At 33.2% G+C, this 11,673-nt stretch overlaps 1 protein-coding gene across 1 annotated transcript; it reads left to right on the top strand.

Moving 5' to 3' along the window:
• Positions 1-4,642: 4,642 nt before the first annotated feature.
• Positions 4,643-9,193, top strand: LOC18421452 (glucan endo-1,3-beta-glucosidase 8). The gene is made up of 3 exons (XM_006826250.4): positions 4,643-5,537; positions 6,963-7,185; positions 8,156-9,193. The coding sequence occupies exons 1-3, from the start codon at positions 5,200-5,202 to the stop codon at positions 9,038-9,040; spliced, it is 1,446 nt and encodes a 481-aa protein (XP_006826313.1). The 5' UTR covers positions 4,643-5,199; the 3' UTR covers positions 9,041-9,193.
• Positions 9,194-11,673: the final 2,480 nt, after the last annotated feature.

Raw genomic sequence — 11,673 nt, 5'->3', positions numbered from 1 at the left:
TTGAGATACCTAAAAAAAAAACACATGGCCTTGAATTGGAATAGATGCGAATGGGTAAAATGTTGAATAACTCATCTCTTATAGATATTTTGATAAATTTATCTTTTTAAAAAATAAAACTTAAATTCCATTTTATTTCTTTAAATTTTTCATTTGGTGATTTTAAAGCATATCTTGAAATTTGAGATTGAAATAAATCCAAATAAGCATAATCTTTCACCTCGAAGAGAACTGTACAATGTGCAAGAGCATGAATAAAACCGATGAAGTGCTCTTGAATTAAACTTATGCCACACTCATGGTGTATATGGTACCTAGGTCAAGGTACTTAACAGCCAAGCCAGTGGATTTAAGCTTCTTCTTTTTTTCTCCTTTCCATCTTGGTCAAATAGCGCATGGGAATGCACACCATTGTCCAACAGAGATAGACATGGTGAGACACATCAAAACAAGATATCTCATTTAGAGCCCAGGCTTTAAATAATCAAAAAGTAAAGTGCACCTTCAAATAGTGTCGAGAAATGTGGGTTCAATGTTGAGAATCTTTGTGGTAGCCTTAAAATATATTTTTTATCTCTAATTATAAAATTTCAAGCTTAAAAAAGCAGACATATGAAAACTTGACAATCTTAAAATTTGACGATAAAAAAAATCCAAAAATGCGTTACAAGATATACTATTTTCAAAACTTGAAATCCATTTTTTTCCCATATCGATGCATCTTGATGTCGAGATTATCAATTTGAAGATATTTGGGCATCAAAACAACCTCTTCTAGAAAAAAATTTGAAGTGCCTCTAATTTGATTGTTTAGAGCCTCGCACTTATATAAATTTTTTCCTTAAAAAATTCACTTGTGAAATTTTAGTTTTGTCATGTAAAGCTTTAAAAATTATCCCTGAAAAAAACACAAAATTAATATGTTTAGGATGTTTATTTTTCTTTTCTTTTAAAAAAACTTTAACTACGAGTTTTCATTCATTAAAACAAAAGAGGTACAAAATATTATACAAGATAAAAAGCAGGAGGCACTAAAAGAAATTGGTGATCACCAACAATTGTTGATGAACATCTCCTTTAGCCAGCGAATTAAAACAAAAGAGGTGCAAAATGTTATACAAGATAAAAAGCCGGAGGCACACAAAGAAATTGGTGATCACCAACAATTGTTGATGAACATCTCCTTTAGCCAGTGAATTAGCCTCCATATTTGCCTCCCGAAAACAGTGGCATAAATCAAAAGAAAGGGAACATAACAGTCTAACAGATATTTGGTCTCATCAAGAGTGGGCCCTAGTATCTAGAGACGCATAGCATCTCCTTTACTCCATGCAATAATATTGGCCAAATTACCTTCAATAATTTACTCCATACATTAATATTAAGCCATTTAGAGTTGGGAACCGGTTTAGTAATTTGATCGATCTCAACCAAATGACTTGATTATGTTTGCTCAAGGCCGGTCAAATTCCTAAAATGCTTTCGCATGTTCGAGATTCCCAGCCTTGAACAAGGGCAAATTGAGCATTTAACAAAATATTTTTTAAAAAGCATTCAAGTGAAATGAAATTTAAATAAAAAATAGTCTTCTAATGTTAATTAAAACTCCATGACCTCTTAGTGATTATGTAAAACAATTTGACCCCTTAAACGATAATTTATCTTTTAAGAGTAGAAATGTGTCCCTCTAAATACTGCTAAAAGATGCAATCATGGTACCAAAAACGTTACTAGTGACTTAAATATTTATTTTAACTTGTAATAATGAAATTTAAATATAAAAAAATAATGCCGAACAAGCATAACTATAATTACTTAAAAAGTTTTGAGACTGGGTAGTCCATATATATTACAAAATGCCCTACTTTTAAAACTTGAAATCTTTTTGTTTTACATTATTGCATCTTGATATCAATATTTATCACTTAAGGATTTTTCAATGTCAAAACAACTATTTTTAAAATGCAATGTTATGGAGACTATGACAAGGAAACTTTGTGAATATTTGACCTATTAATTTAAACTTTCGTCCATATCAAATGCATTTCAAGCTAACCCGAACCAACTTCCCCAAAATAAAAGAAAACGGGTTTGGAATTAGTTGAGGTACGTTTCTCTCTCTTTCTCTCTTGAGTCCAAAAATATATTTTTTATTAACAAATTTATCAAAATGCCCCGGGAGATGTGTTATTTAACACTGTATGTATTTACAACTATTCGGTCATTTTTATGGTATTTTGAAATTAAATCAAACAATATAGGTAAAATGTTAAATTGTTCATATTTTATAGGCATCTTGATAAATTACACTCTTAAAAGGATGAATATGTGTTTGTAACTCCTTACCTCTCATTTAGCCATCTCTACCGATCGAATGAGTAGACCGTTGAGATAGGATAGGACGAGATTGTTTAGGTGACCAAGAGCTTTCCGATAGCCCAAAAGGAAAATATTTCGTACATGGTTTTGCATTTGGAAAATGACACTCTTGCTTTTTTGAGCGAGAGCACTAAAAGAAGTCCTTCACTAAGGATAATGGTAGGTCTAAAGTTCTACCGTGGGTATAGTATCCTGTCCATCCAGTCAAAAATTAAATGTCAAACTCTTGAAGAAAACAGTTTTGTCATAATCTTGTGTTTAAGTTGATGATATACTAGCCGTTTTTGGAAAGGAGATTGGGGTTGGGTCGTGGTGGTTGCACCTCCACACTAGTCACCGCCTTGTGGTTTTTAACTCATTTGACACAACCATATTAATCATTTAAAAAAACTAACTCCTAAACTATTTGAAAAAATGGGTAGGGGACTCTCTTCCCTACCGAATTACCAAAATAATAATAACGTAGCAGCACTCTATACGAGTGAGAACGGATTGGGTCCAGTTGGACCCGGACCCAATTAGTATTGGGGTTTAGGTTTTGAATAAATACCTGACTTTCGGGTTCTTGGTCTGGTCGGGTCTATTGACACCTTATGACTATGAGCTTATTTTTTTTCCTTTACCATCATATACCCATATTATTGGCAACGTTTACAATATTATATGACATTTATGGATAACCGCATTTCTCTTTGTTTTACGTAATAACTGGAAATTCCTAATAAACAAATATATTGGCAACATATGAATACCCGAATAACATATACTCTTGTCGGGTCCAAGTTTTAGACCCAGAGCTAACCTTTCGGGTTCAAAATTCGAACCCATACCTGAATCTGAGGTTGGTCTACTCTTTGGGTCTCGGGTTTGGGCAGATCCATTGCTTCTCTTTCCTTATCACATAGAAAAATAAAATAAGAAATATGGACATGGACCCAATAAAGTGTGGTCTATGAAATTTCGAACTTCTTGGGTTTCCAGTCTTTGGAGTAGAGCAGTTTTGAACAAATGTAAAACAATCACATCCAAACGCGGATGCATTAATTTAACCAAAATCGTGTCCTATAAAACCAAGAAACGGTGTAAAGATTATATCAGCCGCAATTTTTAATAAAATCAACCGAAATCCGAACGCATATAAACATTTTTCGCCGACAAAGAAAAAGACCATTGGTCAAAATTTCGTGCGAAATCTGGGAGAGATGCGGCCAAGGGGAGCGCACAGTCTTGGCGTTATCTAAATAAAGCTAACACGTATGACGCGGCGTGAAAAATTTGAAATAAATGTTAAAATAATGGAACATTTAAAAAAAGAAAAAATAATGAAGCTAACGGATAGTGAAAAGTTTTGGGGCATCGTTTTGTTTTCTTTCTCTTTCTCAGATCTCAAAGCATCATGTCAGCTGTGACTTGTTCATTAACAAAATGCTTTTTATCACTGCTAAGGTAAATGGTTATTTGGCTTTTAACATCTTTTTGTGGCTTTTAATTTTGGGTGTGGTTTGCATAAGGCGGGCGGTAACTCCAGATAATCAAGGCAAGGTGCACCACCAAATTTTATTTAATTTTAAAATTTTTAAGATAATTTAAAATTTTATTTTTAATTTTAATTATAAATTTTAAAGTAATAAAACAATTCAAATCATGTAGATCTATAAACAAACATAAAAATCTTGAAAATGGATGATCCATCTTTCACTCCCTTAACTTAATGTAGGAGGTGAAGCACCCTGCTTGCCTTCCCTCCGTCTCTTCTCTTGGCTCGCATGGTCGCCTTCGCTATGTATGGACTTGAAATCTTCTTTTTCAGTATTCATACATCTTGATATCGAGATGATGAGAGAGTTTTCCAACTACAAAAAAAAAAAAAAAACATTTTACAATAGATTTTTTAGGTGCACCTTAATTCCGACTTTCAACCTTATACTAACTTTTATTCCTTTAATTTTTAAAATTTTACCGACACTAACCAAAACTTAAATAATTTTTTGAAAAATCTACAACAAGTAACACGAATTTTTGACAAGACACTGCAAGGTTAAAAAAAAACACGGTTACGTAGTTGAGGGTATAATGGTCATTTTTAGGATCAAAAGGTGGCACAGCCTTGAGACAGCGTCGAGCTAGGGAACCGAGCCTTAAAGCCTGGTCGTGGGGTCCTAGATCCTCTGAAAGTGGGCCGTTAGATCTCGCCACGTGTGGTATCCATAGCGTGATCGTGGATTTAACGGTCCCTTCAAAAGTGGCCCACTAATTTCCATCACAAGCCTTGCCCCTTCCCCTGTTTCCCTTCTCACGGTGTTCACATTGAAACTCTCTCTCTAAAAGGGCAACGCGTTAGCCTTCTTTTCCTTTTGGTTTTGTAATTTCACTCTCTCTCTTTCTGGAAGGATCACTTTCTCTGTGAAAAAAGGATCTTTCTTGCTCTCCTGGGGAAACTCTCTCTCTGTAAAGCTTCGCTTTCCTCATCTTTGGCAACGATTTTCTTGTTGGGTATCATTAAATACTGCTGCAATGTCCTTTTCCATGTGTACAGTTCCTCTTCTCGTTTATCCCTGTGGCTAACGAGGGCACAAATCTCTTTTTATTCGATCGTAGAGGAGAGAACCACCGTTCGGAAAGAGATTTATCCCTGTGGCCAAAGAGGGCAGAAATCTCTGTTCGGAAACCAACCTGCAACTCTGTTTCTCGATATCTTTCTCTCTCTAAGTCAAGAACCAAGTTATCCTAAAGTTTTAAGCGAGTTCTGTTCACAAACGTGGTTTCCACCTTCCCCAACTGCATTGCCTGCCACCTTTCAGGTTTTTCCGGTGAGAAAACATGCCGGAAATGGGTATTTTCCGGCTTCTGATATGGGTTTTCATGGTTGGTTATGTGGGGTGTATGATAGACGGAATAGGAGTAAATTGGGGTACAATGGCGATTCGCCGCCTTCCTCCTGATACAGTTGTTCAGCTCCTTAAAGACAATGGATTTCAAAAGGTGAAGCTTTTTGATGCGGATCAAAGCACCATGAGCTCCCTTGCTGGTAGTGGTATTGAGGTCATGGTTGCGATCCCGAATAATCAGCTTGAAGCCATGAATGATTATGAAACAGCAAAGAGATGGGTTGACAGAAACATTACTCTATACAACTTCGATGGGGGAGTAAACATCAAGTATGTTGGTTTCTCACTTCTATAATTCTCCTATTGATTTTGATGGTTTATTGGATGAAAATGAAAGATATCTACTTGAGTTTCATTGAGTGATTGATTTTTTGGATGAAAATAGAAGATATCTATTTGAGTTTCATCGAGTGGTTGATTTCTGGCAACGAAGAATACAATAAGGAAACTCTGTTGATTTTTTTTATTTTTCTTTGATAGTGAATGTAATACATGTTCCTAGTAATATTTGTTTATCAGTAGCACCTGCTTAGCTGATCTTATTTGGAATTTTTGATGAATTTGTTTGTATGGTTTGGTATAGCTTTGGATGCTTTTGTGTTTTTTTTGGAATAACCACCAATATATTTCCTGGTCGCCTTGACTCTTTTAAAATCATATGGTAATTTACTAATTGATATTGGACAATGGTGGTAACTATTGATTTACATTCGATTTTTATCTCTTTTTCGTTGTGAATTCGGATGAATGAAATAGTGGATTTTCCTTTTTCTGAAATTTGTCTATAATTTGGATGGTTTTCTAGTTATATAACCTTTGTCAATTTTTTGTTTATATATTTATAAATTTGCTGATTAATTTTTATTCTTAGTTTTGGATGGATTTCCCGTCAATTACTCATGTTTTTATAATCTTTATTTGAGTGTTTTAGATCTGAAATAACAGATAGCCATGTTTTTGTAATCTTTTGGTTTGTTTTCCTTGTAAATTTATGTATAATGCTTGGTATGATGGATTCCCTGTAAATTGCTAAATTTATCGGGTTATATTTTTTATGCTTTTCTAAATTTTCAGTGGACTCCTAATTACAATATCCTTTAGGTCTGTATTGTTTTTTCTTTTTTTTCTGGATGTTTTTTGTTATGATTGATATGAGTTCAGTCCTTTTGGTCAACATCAGAAGCCATACTTTGGAGTATTCTGGTTTAAATTATTTAAAATTGTTTACAGTTACTTATATGATGTTTGAAGTGTTTAAGGTTTTCCTGTGGTTTATAAGCAAAACATTTGTCCTAAGAGTGCATTGCTCAGCAATATTTGACACCCTTTATAATATTCTGTTTCTCTCCTTATGGAAATTTTGCAACCTTATGAAATTGGAAGTCTTCATTTATGAAATTTACTGTGGTTTGAAATATGCCTTATGGGATTAGATTACTTGATTTGAAAAAAAATTGTATTAATTCAGTATGCCACTGTCACCCTGGTTTATAATCTGTTATTTTCCTAATATTTTCGGAGATTTTGTGACATGCAATATGGCATTTTTTTGTATCAAGTGGAAAAACACTGACTATTGATCTGGAGGCTTTATTTAAATCAAAATTTATGTTGGGTTGTACTATGCCTTGTGGTTCTAGATTCCTCTTTTCGAAGTTTCATGAACTGATGCAGTAACTGGTTTTTATTTTACAGGTATGTAGCAGTCGGAAATGAGCCTTTTCTCAAGTCTTATAATGGGTCCTTCTTGAACACTACTTTCCCTGCTCTTCAGAATATTCAAAATGCTCTCAATGAAGCAGGAGCTGGGGACACGATAAAGGCCACTGTGCCCTTAAACGCTGATGTGTATGACTCCCCTAAGGATAACAGTGTCCCCTCAGCTGGCCGATTCAGATCAGATATTAATGACCTCATGGTACTGTTTATCATATCCAATAAAAATAATTTGAAAACATTATCATTTATGTTATTTGAGAATTAGCTTGTGTCAACTGTTTTTATCAAGTAACAGTTCAACTGTGTTGTTAGTGTTAGCCTATTAGGGTAAGCAATATTGATGTCATAAATTTTGTCAAGATGTTGAAAACATGGGTATATTACATGTGCCTTTCTTGTCTATAATCTTGAGAATTATAGGTGGGCATAACATTCCTTTTGATCAAATTTTGTGGTGTATATTACATATGGGATGGTGTAGCGTCCACATGATGTGGACGAAGCACCCTTCAACGGTTCATATTGAACCATGCCACATCTAACGGTCCAAAATTATTTTATTTTTATTTTTTATTTTTAATTTTAAAAAGAATTACCTGAAATTCAGGATACATATTTATTTTTAAATTGCAAATAAAAATAATGAAATATAAATTGAATGAAATAAATTGACTAAAATACTCCAAATATTTTGGGGCTATTTTGGTCAGTTGTTTTATTTAAAATAAAAATTTTATTATTATTATTTTCTGTGACTTGTAAAAAAGATATAAGCCTTAATTTTCAGGCAAAAATAATTTTTAACTAAAAATAAAAAAATAAATTTGAGATTGAATTTGAACCGCTAGATGTGGTGTGATTCAATCTGAACTGCAGGAAGGGTGCCTGTGTGCCCTTCCACCGTGCACATGATGTGGACGGGAGAACTTTCCATTACATAATTTGCTCTCCAATCCTTCTTCGAGATTAAGTTCAAAATCCATAGTTCATATCTTCATATTATGAAGGATTACTCTGTCCATGTAGATACAAAAGGATTACTCCTTCCGTATAGATACACACGAAGCTGCCTTCTTTCAGCCAGCTTATTTTCCTTCTCTGGATGAGTTCCAATGTAGCTTCTTTTAGTTCCAACTTTTGACTCAGTCTCGCAAAATTTCTCATGGCAGGTTCAAATTGTTCAGTTCCTCAACAATAGCAATGCTCCTTTCACTGTCAACATATACCCATACCTCAGCTTATATGGGAACACTGGCTTCCCGATTGATTATGCCTTCTTCGATGGAACTAGCAAACCCGTTGACGATAATGGGGTCATGTACGATAATGTATTTGATGCCAATTTTGACACATTGGTTTCATCCTTAAGAGCAGCTGGGTTCCCAGACCTCCCAATACTGATTGGAGAAGTGGGTTGGCCAACAGATGGGGATATGTTTGCTACCTCTCTTTATGCCCAGCGATTTTATAACGGGCTGTTAAAAAGATTAGCCCAAAACAAAGGGTCCCCATTAAGGCCTGGCCACTTAGTTGTATACTTGTTTGGCCTCATAGATGAAGATGCAAAGAGCATAGCCCCAGGTAACTTTGAGCGCCACTGGGGAATATTTTCGTATGATGGACAGCCCAAGTTCCCAATGGACCTCTCAGGCCAGGGACAAAGCAGTCTCCCTATAGGGGCCAATAATGTGAAGTATTTGCCTGCACAATGGTGTGTGCTTAATACAAATGCTAAGGATATGAGCACTTTGCCTGATAATATAAACTATGCATGTACCTACTCAGATTGCACTTCTCTTGGTTATGGCTCTACTTGCAATAAACTTGATGCTCAAGGGAATGCCTCTTATGCTTTCAATATGTATTACCAAGTACAAGGCCATAAGGATGAGAGTTGTGATTTTGGAGGGCTGGCTGTCGTGACCACACAAAATGCATCGCAAGATCCATGTAAGTTCCCGATACAAATCGAGGTTTCTTCAAGTGGGGTATTGATTTTGTCCATGAGAGCAGTCATGGTGGCTTTGCTTTTTTTCATTTTTTTCTCCTTGTAATTTTCTTCTGTCTATTCTCTTAATTTATTTTTGTAGAGATATCTCTGTATCATTTATTGGTTTTGTACTCTTTTCATCTTGAATTGACTTGAGCCAATGTAATATTTGGGTTATATTATTTATAAAAATTATTGTGCTTGAGTCATTGACAGAGACACAGCTCATGTACTTCTGTATGATTTATTCCTTTAATCTCAAGTCTTGAAAAAAAATAGTTTAGATGTGTTTTTGCCTACAACTTTCTATTCCATTAATGTAGAGCAATACAATTTTGATGACATTTGATTCATTTCCATAAAATAATACAATTTCTTAATTGTAAAAAGGAAAAAAAAAAAAAAAAAAAAAATACTAGAGAAATTTGGCTCCCTCCAAAATACACACGCCATTAATTGCACTAGAAAGTTGGAAAGTGACAGCCCACAGTTGCGGCATTTGGAAGCCGTATATAGAGTACAGAAACGCAAAATATTAATTGATCAAAATTTTGTGAGAATATTAAACTGATCAAAATTCTTCAAATTTTGATATTTTAAATATATTTTGAATTTCTTACTGGTTTTGGAGATATCATGGCAACAAAAATCGCAGTTTTTTTAAATCTGTTATTATTCATGATTTGGTACAACAACTCTTTTTTTACTAATTATGTATACCTCGAGGAAAATCTTGAAGTTAGTATATTTATAGTGCTACCAGGACTCTCAACATAAGCTGAGCAAAACACCCTTTATGATTTTCCATTGATATGAGTGAAAATGGAACTTGTATAAAACATTCTTGAGGATTAGCCTAAGTTTTCAGATAAGCTAGGTCCCCGTCCAACTTGGTAATGGGATTTATTTTATTTTTTTAGATGTTGATACTCGATAGCAAAAAGATGTTCAGTTCTATGAAGCCCTTTCCTCCATGTATTGGTCTTGGAAGGTTAGAGTATTTGATCAGATTTTTTTTATTGCTATTTCGATCTCCCTTGGAGAAAAATTTCTTTGAAATTGTTCATTGGCATTGATCACTCTTTGGGCCTGTTTGGGTACATGGATTTTAAGGCATGGATTTTTAATATTTTAGATATTGTCAAAATCCACGGGATTGTTTAATGACTAGGATACTTCAAATCAAGAAAATCAAAATCATGGAAATAATACCTACCTTTCCATGGTTTTATTTTCGCACCAAAACCTGTTTCTTTGTATTTCCAAGGCCCGTAGATTTCACTCATTGGTTCCCTCGACTCGAAATATAGGGAGCATTTGGTAGGTACGAAAATTTCAAAGAGAGAAAGCACCTAAATTTTTTAAAGAGATAAACTATCTCAAAAATTTTAGAGAGAAAAACTATCTCAATTTTTTAAGTTTTAGAGAGTGAAAGTATGTTAAAATTTTAGAGATAAAAGTACCAAATTTTTTTAGAGAGATGAGCTATCTCAAAATTTTAAAGAGAAAAACTATATCAAATTTTAACTTTTTCAGAGAGAATGTATGTTAAATTTTAGAGAGAGACATAATGTTAAAAATTTAGAGAGAGAAAATATCATTTTTTAGAGAGATAAACTATCTCAAATTTTAGAGAGAGAAATTATCTCAAATTTTAGAGAGAGAAACTATATCAAATTTTAAGTTTTCGAGATAAACTATCATATTTTAGATAGAGAAATTACATGCAACTTTTTAGAGATAAACTTTCTCAATTTTTAGAGAGAAACTATTTCAAAAAATTTAGAGAGAGAAACAATCTTATATTTTAATTTTTAGATAGATAAACTATATCAAATTTTAGACAGTACCTAAAAACTTTTAGAAGTAGAAACAATTTCAAAAAAAATTTAGAGATAAACTATATCAAGTTTTAGAGAGATAAATATTCTTAATTGTAGAGAGATAAAGTATTCTTAAACTTTTAGAAATAAACTGTTATAAATTTTAGAAAGAGAAATGGCCAAAAATAAAATATACGAGAAGTATCTCATTTTTTTAGAGAGAGAAACTATCTCAAATTTTGAGTTTTAGAGAGAAATTATCTTGAATTTTGAATTTTAGAAAAATAAAATATATTAAAATTTTAAAAGTATAAATTATAGTAAATTTTAGAGAAAGAAACTACCTAAAACAATTTATAGAGAGAGAGAGTATATAAAATTTTAGAGAGACAAACCATATCAAATTTTAGAGAGAAACTATCTCAAATATTTTATAGATACACTTCCCAAATTTTTAGTTCCAGAGAGAGAACATATATAAAAATTTTAGAGAGAGAAATTGTATCAAGTTTTGTTATCAAACAATGAACATAGAAGTGATTGCAAGGAATCCATAGATTTTATACAATTTATCTAAACAAGATATTTGAGAAATTCATGACAAAAATCTTTAATATTGAAAATCCATAAATTTTTCTGGATTTCAAATATCTAAGATTCCTAATCTTCTCCTATCCAAAGAGGCCCTGTGTGTTAATTTGAAAGTTGAACACCCTTTAAATGGGATTAAGAGGATTTGGAGGTGAGGGTTATGGACTTACAACCTTCTAGTTCAAAGTATATATATATATATATATATATATATATATATATTACACCTGAAATAAGGGTGGGACATGTGTCATTCAAGGAGAGTACGAGAAATATCAGTGGA

The sequence above is a fragment of the Amborella trichopoda genome, chromosome 3 (assembly GCF_054954075.1).
Source record: "Amborella trichopoda isolate Santa Cruz 75 chromosome 3, AtrichopodaSantaCruz75HAP2 v2.0, whole genome shotgun sequence".
NCBI lineage: Eukaryota > Viridiplantae > Streptophyta > Magnoliopsida > Amborellales > Amborellaceae > Amborella > Amborella trichopoda.
This window is presented reverse-complemented; position numbering and strand designations above follow the sequence as displayed.